General features: G+C 44.4%; 2 protein-coding genes and 1 long non-coding RNA gene across 5 annotated transcripts; 2 read left to right on the top strand and 1 right to left on the bottom strand.

Moving 5' to 3' along the window:
• Nucleotides 1–2,543: 2,543 nt before the first annotated feature.
• On the top strand, nucleotides 2,544–10,120 carry TMEM115 (transmembrane protein 115). Its single transcript, XM_083603527.1, has 2 exons — nucleotides 2,544–4,087; nucleotides 8,585–10,120. Exons 1-2 carry the CDS (start codon nucleotides 3,234–3,236, stop codon nucleotides 8,790–8,792), a joined length of 1,062 nt encoding a protein of 353 aa, XP_083459653.1. The 5' UTR covers nucleotides 2,544–3,233; the 3' UTR covers nucleotides 8,793–10,120.
• On the top strand, nucleotides 5,643–8,578 carry LOC310757873. Its single transcript, XR_014545528.1, has 3 exons — nucleotides 5,643–5,824; nucleotides 6,162–7,201; nucleotides 8,140–8,578. It is a non-coding gene; the product is annotated as an uncharacterized lncRNA (long non-coding RNA).
• Nucleotides 10,121–13,667: 3,547 nt separating the features above from the next.
• On the bottom strand, nucleotides 13,668–22,969 carry CYB561D2 (cytochrome b561 family member D2). Of its 3 annotated transcripts, XM_083603576.1 has the most exons (5): nucleotides 22,604–22,969; nucleotides 21,900–22,061; nucleotides 19,924–20,218; nucleotides 17,862–17,899; nucleotides 13,668–17,273 (listed from the first exon to the last, which is right to left on the bottom strand). In XM_083603576.1, the coding sequence occupies exons 3-5, from the start codon at nucleotides 20,048–20,050 to the stop codon at nucleotides 16,770–16,772; spliced, it is 669 nt and encodes a 222-aa protein (XP_083459702.1). In that variant the 5' UTR covers nucleotides 20,051–20,218; nucleotides 21,900–22,061; nucleotides 22,604–22,969; the 3' UTR covers nucleotides 13,668–16,769. The 3 variants fall into 3 exon arrangements, with proteins under 3 accessions (XP_083459702.1, XP_083459701.1, XP_083459703.1); XM_083603575.1 differs by lacking the exon at nucleotides 21,900–22,061 and having other exon boundaries at nucleotides 22,604–22,939; XM_083603577.1 differs by lacking the exon at nucleotides 21,900–22,061 and having other exon boundaries at nucleotides 19,924–20,136; nucleotides 22,604–22,746.
• Between the last annotated feature and the right edge of the window lie 80 nt (nucleotides 22,970–23,049).

Genomic DNA, 23,049 nt, shown 5'->3' on the forward strand with positions numbered 1-23,049 from the left:
ATGCTGAAGGAAATGCAATTCGAAATGAGAAAAAAAAATATTGAATTCAAGGACACTGTGATAAAACCACATTTTGAAGTCTGCACACTTGTCAGCCACCGTCCCCCTTAACCACGCATGACACTTTACTGAGATAATGAAACAAGGTGTGTTGAACATTCGAAGAGTGCTATGCAAATGTTATGCATTATGACGTCAGCCCCAGTGCACACTTTAAACCTATGAAACACTGGCTGCTGTAGGGTATGTCACACACAAGATAGAAAATATAGCCACTTTTCTCCTGTTGTGTGAGAAGGCATTATCTTCCCATAGAGGAACACGTCAAGAGATATGCAAAGGCCTCGATCTTTGGGGCTGGCTACTTGGTAGCATCCTGGCTTACCCAGTCCTTGGAGAAACAATGAAGAAAAACTGGTTTCTTGGCTGAGTCTTTTGCAGCAAAAACCACAAAGAGTACTGTATTATGGCAGATTAACTTCTGCAGACAAAATGGGCTCTGGCCCACAATTTTGTCCATCTTACACTTTGCTGATTTCTGTTTATGTCACATGTATTGCTGTGTGTTTCCAGACACTAAAAAACAAAGTCATGTATCACTTTTGCTATTGACCAGACTCCATGTTTGTAAGAAAGTAAGCAGGAGGCTTTGTACTTTTGCGCCTATGCCTTTGCATTCTCTACCTAGAGAGCCTTCCATCTCTTCTTACAAGCAACTTTACTAGTTATCTCATAAAGGTGTTTACCTCACACATACTTAGGAAACAAAGTTCTACACTCCATTCTGCATTGTTGGCACACAAACCTTTTAGTAATTATTACATCCACCAGCGAATCCTTCATGAGAAATAGAGGGTGGCATATTGGAATACAAAATAGCTTTATGAAACTTAAACAGAAACTACGTATTGCAAAACAGAAATGGGGTTCCTATGTTTACCTTATAACACTAATACAGGAGAAGGGAGAATCAGAGAGGGTGTTTCACCTTTTCTTCTGTAACCTAATGCTCCATTGCAACCCCCTCCCCCCAAAAATTTCTCCCAGTCAGCTTTGACATCACACATAAACTGAAGGGGGAAGAGTTGCAGGGAGAATTTATAGTTGGGGGAAGGGTTAAGCAACCCTATCCTGTCCACCATTCCTTCCATTCCTATGTTTACTAAGTTAGCTTGTACTTCTGTCCTCAGTTACTTTGCTATAAATAAATGAGCTTTTTTAATTTAAAAAAATAAGTTGTCTAGTTATCCTGAATTGGTAACATTGTTCTAACTACTATGAATGATATGAAATGGAAAATTATAACAGCAAATGCTCCTGAAATTAAACACATACATTGCAGTCATTGTAAAGTGTATATTTTCCTGTTCATTTCTGTAGCAGAAACATGATCAACTGCTTAACTCTCCCACTTGTACAATGTCCAGTCCAAATCTATGCATGTCTACAGAAGCATATCTAAAGGAACAGAGCGTCTATAGGACAGTAGCCCTAACTTGGCTGGATAGTGCCCCGTTTTTTTCAAAATTAAACTCTGAATGTAACAAAGTGCAGGCCGTAACTGTACTTGGCTGAGCCTTGCATAACCACCACAAATTGAAATGTCGCTATAAAGGGCATCTATTTAAAAAGGGGAATATCCCTATGGAAACTTCATCACACAGAGGATGTAACAGCAGAAAATCAATTCTGGGCCTCATTTTCCACACCATTCTGAATCCCTCTCAATTTTCTCATGACAAATAGAAAGGGTGTATCAGAGCTTTGAACTAACCCTCTCTGAAGCCAGAACCTGTACATAGCTTCATCCTCTGCAGGTTTACACTGAAATATGTCTTCGCGAGTTCGGTTCGACTGACTCCCAAGTGTGCACAGCTTTACTTTTTCAGAAGCGCAGACGTGCTAAAGGCAGCATTCACCAGGAAAGCCTTGTAAATTCACAGCTGTAGATGTGCATTTAATATACAGTCCTGCAACCTCTGGCTTCGTTTCTCGTTCTCACCCTTTCCACGAAATGCATGCTGCCTTTTACTCGGCAGGGCGACGCCATTAAAGTGAACGGAATGGATTTCACGTGCGACTAAAAATGCTGAAGCGAGGGCTGCGCCCCTCCGCCAACCCCGCACCCAGGAGGGCGGGCTCCCTATTCCTGCAGGCACGTGCCAATGCTTTCGGTCAAAATTTTTTGCCAAGCACAAGTTACCGTGACGAGGCAAAGCAAACAGGAGGAGAGGAGGAGACCCTGTGGTGACGCCGCCACTCCGCAGAGCGGCCAGACCAGCTTCCTCATCTGCTCGCCAACGACCATTGCGCTTTGGGCCGCAAGAGCCGCGCCCTGCCCGGCCGCGCTCTTTCCTCGCAGCCGGGACACCTCCTAAGCCCCCGCCTCCCAGGTGCCTCTTTGTCCCGCCCCTCCCGCACTCCCGCGATTCCCTGCGCGGATCCCGCATCCCGATGCATGCTGGGATTCGCAGTCCTCTCGCCGCGGGCAGCGCCCGCCGCGCGCGAAAGCCGAGCATCCATTTCCCGGCGTGCCCCGCGCAGCTCATAGAACAGCCACGCGTGCGCAGCTGTGCTGTTTGTTTGCGTCTGAGCGGAGCCCTGCCGAGGAGCGGAGTGCTGGCCTGGAGAGGGAAGTGGCGGCGAGAAGGCTCCTGGGAGTCGGCCTCAACCAGAGCGGCCGAGGCTCCGGCTTCCGGCGGCGAGCAGGCCGAAGCGAGGCCTTCCCTGAGCGGCCCCCGCCCCCGCCGGCGGGCTGAATGGGGCTTGCGAGGGGCTCGGCTGCGGGAGGGAGCGAGCTGCGCCTCCGCTTTGGCCGTCCCGTGAGCTCCGGAGCGCGCGCCTCCCTCGCTCCGCTCCGCTAAGGGGGCCGCCCTCGACTGGGCCGCCCTCGCTGGGTGCTGCAGGGCCGCGCTCGTGCAGCGGTCCCCGCTCGGAAGCAAAGGAAAGTGGGGCGCGGGGGCTGCCGGTGTTTCCCTTTTGGGACGAGGCCGGATAAAAGGAGAACGCCTTTCCTTCCCCTCTTCCTCTATACAGAGCGGCCTGTGGCTTAACCAGCTGTCGCCCCCGTTTGGGCGATCCGTGGAAGGCGGCGATGGAATCGACCGCGAATCCGTGCTAAGGAAAAGAAGGGGTTTTGTGGGCCACCACCAACGCCTTAACGCATCGCCCCTAAAGCGAAGACTCTTGGACCTCGGACCCTGACTCGTGGGGCAGGGCTTGTGGGTATAAAGATGAACAGATACCTCCCAGTAGCTCGGCAACACTTCTTGGCTGCTCTGGCCAGCACCAGTGTCGTGGTGAAGTCCATATGTGCCATCGTCATCTTGCTCTACTTTCTCTCCTTTGCTGTGGACACTGTGTATGGGCTCGGGGTGACACCTGGATTTCTCTTCCCGCCCAACTTTTGGATTTGGACATTAGCAACCCACAGTGTGGTGGAAAAACACATCTGGGATGTAGGTGTGAGCCTGGCTACTATAGTGGTGGCAGGGAGGCTGCTGGAGCCACTATGGGGAGCCCTGGAGCTCTTGATCTTCTTTGCAGTGGTGAATGTATCAGTGGGGCTGTTGGGGGCCTTTGCTTATCTTCTCACCTATATGGCATCATTCAATCTGTCTTACCTGTTTACCGTTCGCATCTATGGCATGTTGGGCTTCCTTGGTGGTGTCTTGGTGGCTCTCAAACAGACCATGGGTGACAGTACTGTCTTGAAGGTACCTCAGGTACGGATGAAGGTTGTTCCCATGCTTTTGCTCCTGATCCTGGCAGTTCTGAGATTGACCACCCTCATCGAAAGCAATGTCTTGGCCTCTTATGGTTTTGGAGTCCTCTCCAGTTGGATATATCTCCGTTTTTACCAGAGGCACAGCCGAGGACGTGGTGATATGTCAGACCACTTTGCATTTGCCACATTTTTCCCTGAGATCCTACAACCAGTGGTTGGCTTGCTAGCCAACCTTGTGCACAGCGTCTTGGTCAAAGTGAAAGTCTGTCGAAAAACAGTGAAACGTTATGATGTTGGTGCCCCTTCATCTATTACTATCAGCTTACCAGGAACAGATCCTCAGGATGCTGAACGGAGAAGGTAATATTCCTGCAATATAAAAAATTTTGGAGACTACTTATGTTCACTGTTGAACATTGGTGAGAAGGAAATGGAGGAAGTCATCTAATTCAATATTTTCAAAGATTCTTCTATATTGCTGGTACTCCATTTGTGCCTATCGGGATCTTTTTTAAAAAAAACAAAACTGAGGATTCAAGATTTTTTGAAGCTCAGTGTGTTTGTTCTGTCTTTGTATAGGAGTAGCCCAGCTGCAGTCAGCAGGCTGATGTACAGTGGTACCTCAGGTTACATACGCTTCAGGTTACAGACGCTTCAGGTTACAGACTCCGCTAACCCAGAAATAGTGCTTCAGGTTAAGAACTTTGCTTCAGGATGAGAACAGAAATCGTGCTCCGGCGGCACGGACGTTCAGGTTAAGAACGGACCTCAGGAACGAATTATGTACTTAACCTGAGGTACCACTGTATAACATCAAACAAAACAATCCAGAATAAAACAAATTCAAGCTTCAAGGAAAATATTTCAGGTCCTTCTCTAAGTGACATTTTGCTTTCCCCAATCACCAACCTGGCATCCAGAGATCTCCACGTGGTCGCAGTTGGACCCAAGCCAAGATGCACCTGTTGCCTGGCTAGTTTCTAACACTGTTTGTGGTGTATTTTCAGATTTTCTAAAATCTGCTACAGACAACCCCTGCATTTCCACAGCACCGTGTTGTTTCTGCAGTATGTAAAAGGGAGACAAGTATGCAAGTACATGGGGGAAACTAAACATGGGGACCTCAAACTATCAACTCCCGTCTTCACGCTTCCCATCTGTTTGCATACATATCTGAAGTGACATGAAGGAATTGTACCAGACAAGTGTTCCCTGCAGGGACAGCCCAGCACGCACTGTTTGCTGAATCACTGGGTGCACAAGGACATCCTAAGTACAGTGGTACCTCGGGTTAAGTACTTAATTCATTCCGGAGGTCCGTTCTTAACCTGAAACTGTTCGTAACCTGAAGCATCATTTTAGCTAATGGGGGCTCCTGCTGCTGCTGCGCCGCCGGAAAATGATTTCTGTTCTCATCCTGAAGCAAAGTTCTTAACCTGAGGTACTATTTCTGGGTTAGCGGAGTCTGTAACCTGAAGCGTATGTTACCCGAGGTACCACTGTATTATTGATGAGGTAATGTGTAGTACACACTGTAATGTGTAGTAAACTCCTTTGAATTTCATTCTTTAGAATATAAAGCAGTATAGAAATTTAAGTAATAATAATAATAATAATTAAATAAATAATTCAACTGGGAAAAGGAGCCTAGACATTCCATTGTGGTGTCCGTAACCTACATTTATATATCAGAAATTCTAACACTGACAGCAAATATACTAACGAGTTAAGACCCATGAAAAGAAGTTGCATTAATTTTTTCTTTGTGCACAGAATCCATACAAAAACATTTAATCCACCCAAATACTTGTTTTTTAAAAAAAGCAAAAATCTTTAAAAAGTCAAGACTATTAATATTTAGTTGTTATAATAAGTATATTAATGAGTATTTAGATGCTCTTCTAGTAAACGTAGGTGTAATTAAGGAGTGTGAGAATAGCACTGCTGCTGAAATAAAAACAATAAAATTTACTCCTGTCAAACTGAAGAGCTTAGCAGTGCAGTTCTGAGTTTCTACATTTACCTAGGAGTAAGTCCTGCCATAGGATTGCAGCCAGCTTGTCCTTTGCCAGTGGTGCTGTGTATTGACACTTAAGGGTAAAGGTAAAGGTACCCCTGCCCGTACGGGACAGTCGTGTCCGACTCTAGGGTTGTGCGCCCATCTCACTTAAGAGGCCAGGGCCCAGCGCTGTCCGGAGACACTTCCGGGTCACGTGACTAGTGTGACGAAGCTGCTCTGGCGAGCCAGCACCAGCGCAGCACACGAAAACGCCGTTTACCTTCCCGCTAGTAAGCGGTACCTATTTATCTACTTGCACTTAGGGGTGCTTTCGAACTGCTAGGTGGACAGGAGCTGGGACCGAAAGACGTCGGCAAGTCCTAGGCACTGAGGTTTTACCCACAGCGCCATCCGTGTCCCAATTGACACTTAAAGCTTAGTTCAATTGTAGAGTAGTCATGTTTTTGTAGTCACACTAACTCCAAGAACGTTTCTTTAAAAAAGAAATTCTAAGATTTGTTTTTGGTTCATAAACAACCAAAAACTCTTCTTTACAAACTATCTTGTTAAACCCTGCCAACTTAAAATCTTATTGTGCTTTTCACAGATTACTGGCATAAATTTTTAAGAATGCAAAAGTGTATGTATACTTTTTCTTGCTTTACTCCTGTTTGAAGATTGTAGTAATCTGGAAATTTAGTTGTCTAAAGCAAGTCAGCAATTTCAGTAATTGCCACACCTATATATGTCTCTTGCTTTTAACTTAGTTTCGCATTTCCAAATGAAAGAGCTGAAAGAATCTGATGATGAAAGTCATTATTGTGCACTTTACACCATCAAAATGCAGAACTCTGAATGTCTGGAGCAAATTGAATGATTAAGTCAAGTTGTCAGGCAGTTAATAGCACTGTGTAGATATAACTGTGCAGTGTGTTCCACTAATACAGCTTTCAGCAGTGTTCAGCTCTGAAGCATTTTTAACAAAGCTAGGTGTGATTTTTAACTGTATTGCCTAAAATATAGGTGTTAAAATCACCTAGTACAACATTGTGCTAATGCTTTGAGCCAAGTATTGTCCCAATTACATATGCAGAAGATCTATTGTGTCTGTTAAAGGCTTGCCAGCTTTCTTCAGCTTAGGAGAAGCTTATCCCACATGTCCCAGTGGCATGCTTGGAGCTCTGCTTGGCACAAAGGAAGCCTTGCTCGCCCAGGAGCTCCAGGCAGAATGGATATGACAAATCCCTTACTATTTTCTTCTAGGAAGGCAAAGACTCCACATGTATTCACTTTGTGCTAGTAAAATATTCACCTCATGAATGGGAATATTCTGTAAGATAGGGATGCTCCAAATATTGTTGGCCTCAAACTCTCCATCAGCGCCCCCAGCCAGCATGGCCAGTGCTCAGGAATGATGGACACTGCAGGTCAGCAATCCCTGGAGGGCCCAAGGTTAGCCACCCCTGTTTTTTTAGGTGTTCAGCATGCATATTGGAACAATTGAATGATGACTATCTGATTATGATGAGCAATTTGGTGCAGATCTAAATAATTATTTGATTGTATCAAAGGCAGAAGTAGATAGGACCCAGCAACAGACTACCTCTTCTCTGAATATCAAGGTTATCTCTGAATATCAAGGTTAAGTGCTGGTACACCTGAGAACTTGTAGCTGTACATATACTGGTAGAATCCAGCTCCTGTCAGCCCCAAACAGCATGACTAATGGACAGGGGTGACAGAATTTAGAGGCCAGTGACATCTGGAGGTCACAGGTTCCCCATGCCGTTGAAGGTTATCAAAATAGCTGAATGTAGCCTTGACTGCTGTTTTTAGGTGAAAATGAGGAAATACAACATTTCTAAAATGGTTGTTGTTGGCATCCGTCTGTATCGAGAAACAATGGAATGGACCTCCAGGGGTGAAGTAAAACCACTGCGTTAGCAGCACCGAAGTGACCTCCCCAGGCCTCAAGCCTGGAAAGTGTGTGTGGTGGTCCTGGGCTGCTCAGATAACAAGACCCCCCTCTTGGCCTCGCTGATGTGGTCCAAAATGACGCAGAGCAATGTTTGGTGCCAGCATGGCTGCAGGAGTTGCAAGAAAGAGGCATACGAGGAACCATCCAACAGTCTTAGGGACTTCCTCCAGATTTGTGTAGGGTTTACTCCTGAGCTTTTTCATCTCCTGGAGATAGCCCACAAGAGGTTTAGAATCAGAGTTTTCCTTCTCATAGATGTTTTGCCTTCCCAGGTTGACAAGCCCCATCTGCCTATCACTTCCCTCTACAGCATGTGCAGAAACAGCCTTCTTGACCACTCATCTGCTCTATCCGCTGGAGCCTGTCTCTGCATGCAAATGAAGTCCCTAACTCACTAAGGGTTTGAGACCCATCAGCTACCCTCATCTGGTTTAGCCAGCCAGTCAAAGTCATTTCCTGGTGTGTGGCCACTGTTGCATGCTGACAGTTTCTAGGAGCCACAGGTGAGAGTTGAGTGCAGGATGGGGACCAAAGGTGGACCAGCTGCCCCAGAAGGAGCACGATGTGTGTGGCAGTTTGACTTCACCCCAGAGACACATTCCATTGTCTCTCATGACAGACAACAACAACAAAATCCCTGATTGCACATCATTGCATGCTGTTGCTCACAGAGTCCTTTCCACTTCCACTCTCAATGCACATGATTGGGGTTGTGCTTTCTATCCTTGGAGGGTTGGCCAAGGGTGTCTGTGGCCTTCCCAGCCTTAGAGGGTCTCTGGACTCCTTTGGTGACTTGCACTAGAAAATACCCCTCTCTTGAAATATGGCACTTAATATGCAAACTAACCTATTCACTATGGATCATTTTCTCATTCTGTAGACAACTGGCCCTGAAGGCACTGAATGAGCGGTTGAAGCGTGTAGAAGATCAGTCGTCATGGCCCAGCATGGAGGATGAAGAAGAAGAAAACATCAAGGCTGATACTCCATTGCTACCCGAGAAGAGCCGGGACTCTGTCACTGCAGGGAAAGCAGGCAGCCAGGAGTCCAGCCTCATTACCTTTGAGGATGCCCCCTCTCAGTTGTGACCATGAGGCACCTGCCCTTCTCTTCTATGTGTCCCTGTATGCCAGAGCTGCTAATGATCCTTCACATGTCCTTCCTCACAGTGCTGCCTGTTCTGCAGGAAGCAAAACACTGTGCCTGCTGGCCCTGAGGGAGACCACACGTCCCTTCCAACGTTTGTTTGCCACGCTTGGCTGGTGCCAAGTCCCAGGACTCATGGTGAAAACTGTTTGCACAGATCTGGGATTTGGGCTCAGAATTGGCAGGCCAGAGGGAGAGCTGCATCTCTTCAGCCCAATAAGGAGCGTTCATCTGAATAAAGCAACCTGCAAAATCTCCAACAAGTAGTTGCCATTGTGGCTATTATCACATGTATGTGTGTGCGTGTTTGGCTCCTTCTGGCTGGCAGTTCCACTGCTAGACCACTGTATAAGCCCACCAGGGCATTCCAGAGCAAGCTCAGCAAGCAACACAGCACTTTCCCTCTTGATTTTATTTTACCTTGGCAGCATTGGTTGTCAAAACAACTCTGCAACTCCCCCTTTTCTTTCAGAGTTGGCTTTGTTGTTGATTAAATGAGCAAGCACTTTAAACAAATGCTTTGCTGTATTAACCCTCCCTCCTTACAGATTTGGTAGCCCTGGGGAGCTCTGCCAAAACAAGTTGCTGGGCTAGGCATTCACAGAACCAGCAGCTTAAAGCCTTTTTAATAACAGCACAGCCACTTGGTCCACCTCTTGAATTATTCACAGTGATGGCTTTAGGGATAAAGAGCTACTAGTATGTGGACTACCTTGTGGAAAAGCATTATCTCAGATTTTCCATAAGACTCAGAGGGAATTAATTTCATTTCTGTTCTTTAGCCTTTGGTTGTTCTTCATTTTCCTTTTGCAGTGATTCAAATGACAAAGCTGCTTTGTCTTAGGTGGGTTGCCCATACATTCACAGGATGTTGGAATGAACTCCTTGCTACAGTAGAATATATGTTGCTGGTTCTGTTTTATTTTAAAAGGTGCTTTTTGTGGGACCCTTGACATTTCTTCTGATGCCTGCTTTTTCTCTTTGGTTAGATCATTATTAGCCTCTTCCTCTCCTCTGGGATGAGATGCTTTTTCTTCCCTTTCTTTTTTTTGTGGGTTGGCAAGGCCTAAGATGTTTTGCCTTGACACCCAACCCCAAAGTATCCAAAGGGTACACCTCACCCAGCTGGAGGACTGGGTGAGGGGACACTTAGCAGAACAGGAAGAGAGTGTGAGACAATGTTGTGATAATTTTTTTAAAGGACCACAAGGTTTTGTCAACCAGGTAATGAAACACAATTTCAGTATCAATAAACAGTTCTTTTGAAGAATGCTTCTTGATTGGCTTTGTAAACCTTCCTTTGTATATGACCATGTAAGCCTCCTAGTTGGAGACGTTTCCAAATGTTGGGGTCTTGTGTTCTTTTGTGGGCTCACTCAAGACAGCTTTACAGTCGAAGAACACAGACACAAGGCTGAAAAGGCTTTCAACCAATTTAGGGAAGTGATTAGCTTTACTGGCATAAAAGACTGAAGGACAGTCACTTCACTTCTGAAGGCTTGACTTTTGACATCTTTTCAGGTAACTTCTAAGTCTTATTATATTTCTGTCCTGCTTTTGTCTAGGATGTTGTTTTTTTCTCACCCCTTTTCACCCCTGCAGCATCCGTGTAAGGTACCACTATGCAGTAATGAGTGGCCCAGGTTTGCCCAGTGAGCTTCAAGAGACAGACTGGGGATTTCAGGCCTGATTTCTGCAAAACTCTTTAACTGAGTACTTAAACCTGCTCAGTAGGCACTTCTACTAAGAGCTGCTTCACACAATATGAATTTCCTTTACCAAAAGGAAATCTCACCTGGCAAGTTGCTGTGAAAGGCAGTTGTATACTTTTTGTGTGTGTTGCATTGGTAGATTAATAAAAAGACGAAAAATATAATTTTATTGTTACACATTTGGAATACAGGCAGCAACCATTTTAGGCACATCCAATATGTGCGCAACTGTGTCAAACCCAGAAGTGACCTGAAAATATCACAAAAGGGGGCAGGGGTGGAACAGGGTGTTTGGAGGCTTTTTCAATGGTGTTTCAAATATACAAGGTTTCGCCTTGCAACATAACCCCCATGTAAATTGGGAGTTACCTGTACTTTCTCTTTTCATCCCTTCTTTCACTTATTTTTTTCTACATGGAAGCATTTACATGTAGGAAATTCATCTTGTGTGAAGTTATCAGTACTAAACGTGATGCTCATTAAGAAGTGGTCAATTTTATAATTTTTCAAGAAGACGTAAGTGACTTCCTTGGGTAGGTACTTCTAAAAATATCTAATACTAATGCAGCTGTCTGTGAGTTCTAAGCCATTGCAATCTCTTTCTACACAAGACACATGAGAAATACAGTGTTTCAATACTCTTAGGCCAGGTTCTGGTTCTGTTGCAAAATAAGATTTTTGTACTAAATCTCAGAAAGATGTTGGGCATCACTTCGTTTTGACAGGGAAATGTATTGGAATAGCTCAGTCAGTATAGCATGAGACTCTTAATCTCAGGGTTTTGGGTTTGAGCCCCATGTTGAGCGAAAGTTTCCTGCGTTGCAGGGCTTGGATTAAATGACTCTCAGAGTTTCTGGAGAAACCCAGCCAGATGGGCGGGGTATAAATAAAACTCTACAATTTTACGATTCTTTTATTCAACTGGGTGCTTCACAACACCACCCTGATAATCCTAACTGTAAGCCTTGTATCATAAATGTTGGTCGTAACTTGCAAACAACCATGATTTGTAATTTCCAAATCGTGTGTCTCATCCTGGAACAAGGATACAATACCAGGGACCTGTGCCAACAGACAGCATTAACAGTAGCCACTGTTGCACGGAAGCTGATTGATAGCCAGCTACTGGAGACACAGCACTAACCAAGGTTCTAAGGAATCGCTACTTAAATTCATACCCTTGCATTCAGTATGTGGAAAGGTTTTATAGCCTGTGGTGGGTTGTTAATAAGAACTAGAATTCATATACCGCCCTATACCTGGAGATCTCGTTCCTGTTAGGGAGATGTTTTGTGAGTAAATAAGATTGGGTGGGGTTCTAGTACAGCAGAGGATAGTGAATGCAGCATCCTGGGATGTATGTGGAAGGTCGTCTGTGGACTCAGCTGAGCTTTGAGGAAAGGAATCCCATAGGGATAACCTGCAGTCCTTATATACTGGGTCTTCCTTACTTAGGAAGTAAAAGGCATTTTCCTTTTTTTTTTTTTTAAAGGGAGATAGCAGGCTGTCGAAAGCCAGTACAATCAAAGTAAACAATGCTGGGCTAGATGACCCAATAAGGCCAGTTGGATGCTTCAGTGATTTGTGCTAGCCAGGTGCCTTGGCGTAGTACTAAGTCATTCTTCTGAAGAACATACTGGGCCCTTGCAAGTTAGGTAGAGCACTGGTCTAAAGGCCAAATGATTCATGTCAATCACAGATACACAGAGCTAGTTCCTGTAGGATCCTTCTTTATAGCTCTTTTTCTCATTTTCTCTGTTTAAAAGAAATATTGCTGATGCGAAATATCCACCTATAAATTCTCACTATCAGGAGAGGTATACAATAGTTGGAAGTTTTCCTAAAACTGTTGCAACGGGAGTCAAATGTACCTCTTTTCTCTACAGCGTACAATCCTGCCTTGTAGGTGGAATTTAACTTTATACCCATTCATAATATTTGGTCCTATAGAAATTTATGAGAGAATTCTGAACTGCTGGTACTGCATCAGCTTTAGGTGTCACTGTTCTATCCATTATATACTTTTTGGCTGCCAAGACATGCTGTCTAAAATCACAGGAGGGAAGCACTAAGTCCACTAGGCCTTGTTAGTTTCATAACTAAATTCTGGGCTGCTGTGAAAGAATTTTTGGCACCAAGAGGTATTTTCAAGCTGCCCGTTGACTCCTTGCAGTTTACTTCACCCCAGTAACAACTTTAGGAAGTTGAGGAACAGGGAGCTTTACTATTAGCACCGTATTAAAGGAGCAGCTGCAGAATCACTCTGGATTCAATTATGCTTTCAAATAGCAATTAGGCTCTACTTGTTGTTTTACTATCATCCTGGTGCACCTTGAAGGCATTGGATAATTTTGCCAACACCAGAGGCTTCCCATAACAGCTCTTTTCTACCCAGGGGCAGAAATAATTGTTAAATCTCTGCTATCCTTTACTGTTGTAGTGCCACCTATTGGTAATAATCAGTATGACAATTACTGGTAATGAACACATTCATAGAACCGTAAGAGTTGGAGGGAGTCTTGTAGGCCATCTAGGCCAATCCCTGCTCAGCATTGGAAATCCTGAGCTACAGCATCCAAAAGATGATTGCCCAGCCTTTGCCTGAAGACTTCCAATGAGGGAGAGCCCATCAACCTCAGCAACTGATTTCACTGTCATTAAAAGAGCTTTTCTAACATTCGGCTGCAATAAGCCCTCCCCCAACTTGCTTATTAGATCTAGTCCTGTCCTCTGGGATTGCAAGGAACAAGCATTTTCCCTTTTCTGTGTAACTGACCTTTGGGTATTTGAAAAGTGCTATCATTAAAGATGCCAGTTCTTCCATTCCTTCCTCATGAGACTGGCTTTCCACCCCACTAGCCATCTTTGGTATATTCTTCTGAACCTGTTCCAATTTGCCTATGCAGCACCCAGAACTGTAGACAGTACTTTAGATGAGGTCTGACTAGGGCAGAATAAAATTGTTATTAACAGATGTGATGCCAGCAAGAAAAAGCAATGTTATCTGCAGATACCAGGTATCTCATGAACTCTGCTTGAGGATATCTCATCTTAGTGGATCAGAACGGAGCAAAAACAAATAAAAAGGCAACATGCCAGAGCCACTACAGGTGTTCAAAAGCTTTATTTAATAGAGCACTCTTGATTACCTTTCTTTGATCAAGCTCAATGATGGGTACACCTGCCTGGCAGATATACTCATCACAAACAGTCCAGTGCAAACAACGATCTTCGTTGGTGCAGTTTCAGATCTGGCAGAACGCTTGATGTTTCAGTAACAGCAATATATATTTCAGCCAAATCAATCCATGTAACTGGTGAAAATGAAGCATTCCTGCTGACATAATGCCTGTCACAGTTGTCATTGAAAGGACTGGTATCGCATAGACGCAAGAAAAGGTGTGGGGACCATGGGCTCCATAGAAAAGATAACCAGGTACTCTAGTCCATAAAAATGTAGCATTTTTACATAATACATTATGGCAAACTATATGTTGAAGCAAATGATGCTGCACGGGACATCTAAGGTACATACCACTGGAAGATTAAAACAATGGGACTTCAATTAGTCACATTCTTTCATAGGTTTCAAAGAGCTTTAGTCATGATTAACTTTATCTAGGTCGGGGCCAGTGTCTTATCTCCTTGCAACCATGGTGCTTCTTCCAATCCCATTAAACAAGGGGCCTAGCTTTGCCCATTTTCTCATTCTTTGCTAAGGCAGTCATTCTCTCTTCTTCCCAGGCAGCAAAACAAAGACTCCTTTCCTTGATTTAGTCCCACAGCTGGTGGGAACCTTTGTATGCACTTTGGTTGAAGCCACTTAAACATGCTGCAAGCAAACCAAATCTGGAAGTCAGCTGTTAGCTAATGATAAAAAAGCAACTGGGTTTCATCCTTGCCTTGGAACTGCAAGAGATTAAGTACCATCAGCCCATCTAGAAGCTTTTCTGAGTGCCTCAACATTCCTGTGTAGAAAGCATTTCCACACAGAGATTGTATGTAGATCAACACAAGTGTTGATCACACGTTACATTTGTGCAGAACATGTCATGTATCGGCAAACAGTGCCAAGTCTGAAAAAAGAAGAGCGCTTATCTGTATTTCAGTGCTCTGCTTCCATGTTCCTGTTCACAGGATCGTCTCTGTTAAATACTGTGACTCATGAGAAATCAAATGCTGGGAGTTTTGGTCTAAGAGCTACAAAAGAAGACAGCCATGCAGATACTATTCTAACCTCTGTGCTTGGATCAGTGGGAAACCTTTGGAAATCAGGGCTCCCTTTTGCTTACCTAGCCATAAAATGAAGCTACTATTCATCTACCATAACGCAAGAGTGAATGGAAATTCTGTACACCTAGAAGGGAAAGGACTGAGCAGGTTTCTTCTCCACCTTGAGAGGGCATAAATACATTTGCCAGGCTGTAAGCTTCCCTCTATCAGGAATAGTTTCAGGTAATAATGTGGTCTTGTGGTATACCATTCCAGGTATAGGATAAAAGATTATGAGAACCTATACCACTAGGCCAGAAGTTCAAAGAGAAATTCCTAAGCTTACATAGTATTGTGCTTTTGTCCGTGAAGCTTTCCTATGAACAGTGCACGCGTCAACCTGAAAGGAGGAACCCAGAAGTTATCAGTGCAAAGAAGGGAACAGAGACTTGGTTATACCATTCTTGAAAGCCTTTCTCAAGTTCAGTGTACCATATGCTCATGTAACTTTTGCCTGCCTCACATCTTTCCACCAGGGAAGAGGAGGAGGAGAATCCATCACTGTGCTGCCCCTCTTCTTCCTGGTTCTCAGTGTTTGCCTGTTATTTTCTAGGCAGCAGTTGCTCTCAAAATGGCTGCTGTTATAGCAGCTGACCAAAGAAAAGGCCACAGTAACTACTGAGGGCCAGAGTGGCGACAGAAGGGAGGACACAGTAGCAATTTCTTCCTTTCCCCCAACTTCCACACAAACACAAGGCAAGCACAGACCCTGCAATGCAGTCCAGAGTAGCAGGGGACTAAGCCACATTGAACTGAGTGGTGAAGACATGGAATGACAGGACTTCTAAGAGAGTTAAAAAAAAAACCACAGGAGAGAAGGTGGGGTAGTGAAGGAGTTGCAGCCCTCAGAATATTATAACAGTGGAAGGAAATGGCAAGTATCTCCTAATGTTTGTCTAGATCTAAGACAGGTTGTACAAAATGCTCTACATGTCAACCACCATCTCTTCACATCAAATTGTCTCTGGAAAACACCAATGGCTAATGGATCCACATCTGAGCCACTTCACTATTTCAGGAAGTGAAGTTACTCAGCCAGTCTAACACACATAGTTGATCAGGTTTGGTTTTTAAACTGTTTATGTAAATCCCCCTGAGAGCTTCAGCTACAAGGCTATGAACAGATAAAGCAGCAGTAATAATAATTTACACTTACATGCTAACATGCACTTTGAATCCTGCTGGGGAGAAAACCTGCTAGACGGGTGGTCTGGTGTTCTTGAGCATTAAAAAATGAGAAGTCTTAGGCCCTCTGTCCTCCCTTGCCACTTTCTGGTTGTAGAGTCTCCATACAAGACAGCTTTGTTTTTAAAGCACATAATATGTTTAGATCCTGCCTAGCTCAAATTACCTTGTCATTTCTAATACAGCTTAGAGCACTGCACAGTCAGGACAGATTTTTTTAGACAGAAACTCAGGCCGTTACAGCTGTGTTAGAGAGAGATCAGCCCTTCCCTTATTCAGAGTGTTAAAAGGTTCAATCTGATACCCAAACCAGGACATCTGAACCCCAAACAGTTTACCAAGAGAAAGTATATTAAAACAGCTGAGGTGTGTGTGTCTGTATGCAAGAAGGGTGTCAGCAGCTACCTGAATCAAGAACGACCTAAGCAATACTTGGTGTTCTTTCACAGGGAGGCACCAGCAGAGTGCAACTGGGCTACTTAGCACTGGCCATATTTCCAGAGGTATTTTGACAGAGAAGAGAAAATGCTACATGGACACTCTGGCACCAAAAGGAAGCTGGTTCAACAGGATGGGCATCTCCAGGATTTTAACAGGGAAAAGTCAGAAATTACATAAAATACCATATGATGCTATAGGCAAGTAAAAAGAGATTCTTCAGTCCCACTGCCTTGTAAGACCACCTGACTCCTTACTGACAATGCAAGAATTCTTCAGAGATCCCACAAGCTGTCTGTTTCAGAATGGCTTTCAAGGCTGGATTCTTTTGCGATAGAGGTAGGCATTGCTCACTTGGTTCATGATAACCAGGCTGGTGAGGATAGGACACAGCATGGAAAGATACCAGGAGACTCCAGTTACAGATATGGTAAACCACAAGGAACACATACCCAGCATCAAACTGGCACAGCCAAGAATGTAACCGATCAGCCCTGATGTGGCATGATAAAGCTTGAGTTTGCTCAGTGTCCAGTTCTTCATCAGCTTGGGGTAGAGCAGAGCAAGGCCCCCCATGCACTGCATGGTAGCATACAGCACCGTCAGCAAGCCAGTCAAACCGTGCCAGGTGACAAAATGGTCTTTCCCCTTGCGGTACTTGTTATAGCTGATGATGGCCAAGCCCAACACTGCACAGGTGAGTGAGAGCAACTGTAAAGCCCAATGGAAGCGGACCTTGGCCTTCCGGGAGAAGGACTGGAGGAGGGAGCTCTCTGGAGAGAAAGTCAGCAGGGCTTCTGTCATCAGGAAAGAAAACTGGAGAGGCAAAAGAAGACAACACCACTATGGTTTGTTACATTACATTTAGCCAATGGTAAAATTGCACTCATTCCCAGCTTAACAACAACAACAAAAACTTCCTTGCTTTCCCCCAGCATTTAACTTTGTGTAATAACTTGGGAATTCCTGCCAAATACTGGAGAAGAAATTGTTCTGTCATGGAAAGGCTTATCTCTTTTCTAAAGAAGGTGGTAATAATAATAATAATAATAATAATAATAATACCCGCCCACCTGGCTGGTACAAATTTTATAGTGATCCTCATCAGCAAAGGAGAAGATAAAAGCTTTGTGAGCTGCACACAGAGAAGGAAGGGATAATTATCTCATATTTTAATCCTATCTACCAGTAGGGAATTCTGGATTCGAGTCCCACAACAGGCAGGAGCAGCTGCATCTCCTCTGCCTTTTCCAATTCCTTAGCACAGAATTTCCATCTTACTCCACAACAAGCTGCCTCCAGCCCTTTCTCAGACTATTCGGTCCACTAAACAAAGCCCGATATAGATAAGGTAAGTTAGTTATTTAGGAAGATGGTTGTAAAGAATGCCTGTGGCTGGCTTACCGCAAGAGACATTAAGAAAGGATGCCAGGAGAACAAGCCTGGAAAGAAACAAAAGCAAGGTGAGTCCCTGTAGACGATCAGTTAGCATACAGCTGAAAATGTGCTACCTGCTATGGAAATAGGATACATCCATTTAAATCCTATAATTAATCCAATTGTGTGGAAATACTAAGTGTACTAGAATCATTGTTGCTGGAGAGAAGCCATCACACATTTTTGTATACTGTGTACTTCAATTTGGATCCCTTTGTCATTCCTTCTCACGTGAGGTTGAGGGAGGAGCAAAACTTTCCCCAAAATAGACATAACAAAATGACTTCAAAATCCAAAGCGCTGAAAGAAATGCAGTACAGCACTCCAAACACATTGTGGAATTGCATATGAATTCGGGAAAGGTTGCCATTTACTTCGTAGTAGGAAAAAGATAAACAAGCATTGTGGTACCTTAAAGATGGAACAGATCTGCAGTGGTATAAAATTTGTGGCCACAAGTACATGAAACCTTATGCTACACTAAATTGTGGGTTGTAGGTGCAACAGGGATGTTTTTAGAATCTGGCACAACACAGATTATATCCCTCTAAAAAAAATTGAATATTTTGAGCAATGTGGTGTGTTGTTCTGATCTGCAGCCCAAAGGAGGGTCAGTGGAAGTGGTTTGGTGCAGATACCAAAAGAGAAAATCAAAGACACCAGAATGGCCAGTTCTAGTGCTTTATTAAAGAAAAGTATAAACTTACAACACAGCCTGCAAAGCCCCACTGCCATTACAGACATGGGGGGAACACCACAGCAGGAAGCAATCATGACTTGTCCACAAAGTGCTAATAAGTTAAGCATTACTTATACAAAAGACGGCATACTTTTGTTTGACCAGAACTTCTCATCAATCCATCTGAGGGCATAGCTGGAAACTATCTAAGGCAGGCTTCCTCAAACTTGGCCCTCCAGATGTTTTGAGACTACAATTCCCATCATCCCTGACCACTGGTCCTGCTAGCTAGGGATCATGGGAGTTGTAGGCCAAAAACAGCTGGAGGGCCGAGTTTGAGGAAGCCTGATCTAAGGCTTACAGATACTTGCCCTCTGTGGGCCAAGAGCCCAATATCCCAGGCCCCACAGATAAGCATAGCATCAAAGCAATCCAATTAGTTTATAACAAAGCAAGTGCATATAGAGGTGAGCTCATTGTTGCAACAACTACCAATTAGTTTCAGGGTCATCTTGACTATCAAGATGGTGTTCGCAGTCTCACCTTTGGTTCAACACATGTGCTTTGCTGAGACTGCAAGCGGGAATGCAGTGCCCTATGCCAAAATACCTAAGGCATCACTGAAAATGGGCCTAGTGATCTTGTCTAAAGCTTTTGTTATGTTAAAGGATCATATTTCACTAGAAGACTCATTTAACAGAGAGAGGCTCAAAGTTTATTCTCATAAAACATCTAGGACTGCAAAGTTAGTAACAGGAGATGTTGCAAAGGATTGGTTTACTGTGACAGAGCTCATGTGTTGCATTTTGTAATGGAAAAACAGAAATGCTACACTATTCGTCAGTAAAGTGCACTGGCCAAACTCTCTCCAGGCAATAATCAAAGACTGTAGTCACAGACATGTAAACTTCATGTGGATGGTCTTCCTAATTCACATAAGGTTTGGAAAAACACAATGAAGGGGATGAACATTAAAATGTGCATCAGGAGCATGCACAGGTTTCTTGCAGGACTGAGACACCATCCTATGTGTTATGTCAGGCAGAAGCTATTCCTATCAGTTTAGGCCCTGTAAAACAATTATATTTAAGAGCAGAAGCGCCCGAGAGCTTAGATGATTCAGAAGCCTATCATGTTGGCTATATGCAGAGTGAGGCCTAAACCACCTGAAATCAGCTCTACAAAGTGCTGGACTATAAGTCTTACTTTCAAATGACTAACATTCTTTACTCACACTCAAGACAGAATTTTGATTGAGTGTATATCTGTCCACGTCTTAGTTTTTAATCAAACCTATGCACAGGTATTGGAGCACATTTAACAATGCACCTATCATTGCATCCTACTTACTTGATCCAGGTCTAGCCACCACAGCTACGAAGATGGTAAATCCAAGCGAGGCAAGGTGCGCAGTAGCACCAAAGACAGCTCTGAGAGAGTGGTATATTCGCGATTCTGTTTCAACAGTCAGAGCCATGTCTTCTCCAGCACAGTTGACAGGATCTTGACCTTCCACCCTTCACCAGTTACCAGCTTCCTTTTTCTGTATGCAGCATGTATCAGCTTCCCCAGCACATGAGGGGGAAACTATAGAATGTTATTGTGCTGATGGGGAAAACATACTTCTCATACTTCTGTTAGTTATCTGAGAAAAAGACAGGCAAAGCTATTAACACCAAAAAATCTGTCATAAGATGGCACAAGGCCCAGCAATAACTTTCACTGGTGAATCTTAAGGGCAGACTAAAGAAAAATCCTGGCTAGCAAAAGAAGACTTTGTTCCCCACCATCTGCTTGATTTATTAGCAATAGCAATGGGATATTTCAGGAAGTCAGCTGAACTCTCCCCTTCATCATGCCCATTCTTTTTTCTCCCTCCCTCATTGTAACTGCAATACCTGTGACAGTGTGGTACTAAAGGGAAGCATTTGCCCATGCCACATTCTGCCTGGCATGTACACAAAATGTGCTGTCTTAGCACATCTTCTCGCCAGAATTAGTGCAGTAGGAAAAAAGTCTCCCACTCCCATGGTTGCAGCAGGGCAGACGCCTTTCACCAGGGAGAAACTAGGACACACTGACAAACTACAAAGCCAGTATAAAGCACTACAAGAGTTACACCGCTCTTATTATTGGTTTGCTAAGAAAGCCTGTTGAGTCACAGACATATTTCATTTTATGACAGCAAGTATTGATGCTGCAGCTCCATGGAGTAATGCTATTGAAACGTGGAGGCATTTGGCAGGCTAAGGCATAACCACATTTTTCTTTACGTTCCTCATGGAATTCCCAAATTAAGATTAGAGCTCTTGAACAAATCTTCAGCCACCAGCACCAACTGGAACACCTAACAGATTCTCCCTGGTTCATGCAAAGCCTAATATGTAAACTATAGTCCTATTCTGCTTCCTGGATTCTCATTGATCAATCCAATTTATTATTGATTAAACACACCAGAAACCTGTGGCCAACTGGTGAGGGGGGAGGTTCCAGGTTGTTGTTTTTTATGTGGCAATACAAGAGAACTCCAAACATCTTATGTACACATGGGTTGCACATTCATTTCTACCCAGCACTGCTTTCTCTACATGAATTTTGTCCCAGATGAAGCAACCCCGAGTGGAGAGCTGAAGCAAGGTCCAAGCCCTGTTAATCCCTTCTTTGCACCCTCTACAGATCCACCTTCTTACTGGAATGAAATCATAGGGTTAACTAGGGCCATATGCATGGGGGGGGGGTTGCCCCAGTAAAGTCTCCAGAGTGGCACCACTGAGGCTCCCAGCCTGTGTGTGCAAATGCATGTGGCTGCCAAACTGGGTCTTTGACCCAGGTGAAATTAATAATAAATAATAATAATTTATTATTTATTATTTATACCCCGCCCATCTGGCTGGGTTTCCCCAGCCACTCTGGGCAGCTTCCAACAGAATATTAAAATACAATAGTCTATTAAACATTAAAAGCTTCCCTAAAGCCTAGTTTCACCCCTGAATTAACAAAGAAATGAGATTGACACTGAAATTAAACTCAAAGGGACCACAGCCAACTGAGAGATGCATTCACTTCTTTTCAAACACAGAATTATATTGTCAGTCAGAGTGAACATTCCCTTTTAAAAGAGTAAAAGAGAGAGAGAGCTCATTCAGTAGTTTCCAAAGTAGTATAAGTGTTCAAACCCAGGAAGCCATAAATAGTGAAATTACCACCTCTATGCTTGATCTTGTAACCGGGTGGCATTTGTGCTTATCCAGTTTAGCGTACTTTATTTAAGCAGTAATTAAACCACAGCAGACTTCAGGAGGAAAATACAGTATATTCACTCTCACCAGCATCCCTTTCTTTTAAACCTGCTGCCACAGATCAGCTGTCGTGTCAGGACACTGATCCTGTTGTCTTAAGTATGAAAATGTGGTAGAGTCGCCATTGCTCATTCATCTCCCCTCAGCAACCTGTTATTGCAGAGTCTGATCCGGATCTCTTTCTGTGCACTATGAATGGCAGAGCGAGATTTAGTGTGCTTCATGATTCTTCCCCACCCTATTCATTTGTGGAGGGAGGATACCCAGTCTGCCAAATTACAGGGGTGGGGGGAACACCCACAGACCCTTCAGACCCCCGTTTAATATACGGTATACTGTATAGCATATATGCTTATATACATATTTATATATTCGATAGTCATTGGGAGAACCCAATATTGCCTAATCCAGAAGCACATTCTCCTCGGATAAGGCACCCGCCCCTCCTCCTAACTCTTCGCAAAGCGAGATTTTGAGGAGCAGGAGATTTCTGGGTTCAGGTGCCGATTTGCCAAGATCGAAGATGCGGGTCACACAAAGGCATCCCCAGCAAGGCTTCAAGTCACAGGGACAGCCCCACCCACGACAGCTGTGCAAAAGGGGGCAGATCTCGACCCACGCTGCCGCCCACCTTCCCACTTGGGTTCGCATACACACCGAGTTCCTTAGTCCGAACACACACACACACCCGTGTCCAACAGTAGATCCCGGGGAGCGCGGATTTCACCTACCTGCTCGCGGATGATCCTCATCGCAAGGGAGCAGGAACTCCGATAGAAGCCGAGGAAGCAAGCGCCACCTGCTGATTGGGCAAGGCCGAGACTGGCCTTCTAGGGCCCGCCTACCCTGACTGTCACCCTGCGCATCTGAGAGGCTGAGCCTCGCTGTCCATCACGGGCGAAGTTCTGTCAAATGAAGCCTTCAACCTGATAAGACACGTGACCACCTGGGCAAGTTCTCCTCGACGGCTCCTTTGTTTGGAATTGCCATTCGTTTTATCGGGAGTCAGAGAAATCTGTGTGCGCGCATCTCCGGGACAGCAGTCTCGCCACTAGGCCAGATAAAACGGTGATGGCACGCGCATGCGCCATAAGGTTAATCTCTCTCTCGCGCGCGCGTGCCCAGCTGTTTTGCGCCTGCGTCGAAAAGCCAAGCGTTCTCCCCGACTCCGGCCATA

The sequence above is a fragment of the Podarcis filfolensis genome, assembly GCF_964270895.1.
Source record: "Podarcis filfolensis genome assembly, chromosome: 2".
Classification (NCBI taxonomy): domain Eukaryota; kingdom Metazoa; phylum Chordata; class Lepidosauria; order Squamata; family Lacertidae; genus Podarcis; species Podarcis filfolensis.

Excerpts from the sequence above, each read along its gene's own strand:
- TMEM115 (XM_083603527.1), top strand. The coding sequence starts at position 3,234 with ATGAACAGATACCTCCCAGTAGCTCGGCAACACTTCTTGGCTGCTCTG. Across the intron at positions 4,088-8,584 it reads CAGGATGCTGAACGGAGAAG|ACAACTGGCCCTGAAGGCAC; the intron begins GTAATATTCCTG and ends CTCATTCTGTAG.
- CYB561D2 (XM_083603576.1), bottom strand. The coding sequence starts at position 20,050 with ATGGCTCTGACTGTTGAAACAGAATCGCGAATATACCACTCTCTCAGA. Across the intron at positions 17,900-19,923 it reads GGTGGCTAGACCTGGATCAA|GCTTGTTCTCCTGGCATCCT; the intron begins GTAAGTAGGATG and ends GTTTCTTTCCAG. Across the intron at positions 17,274-17,861 it reads CTTTCTTAATGTCTCTTGCG|TTTTCTTTCCTGATGACAGA; the intron begins GTAAGCCAGCCA and ends TTGCCTCTCCAG.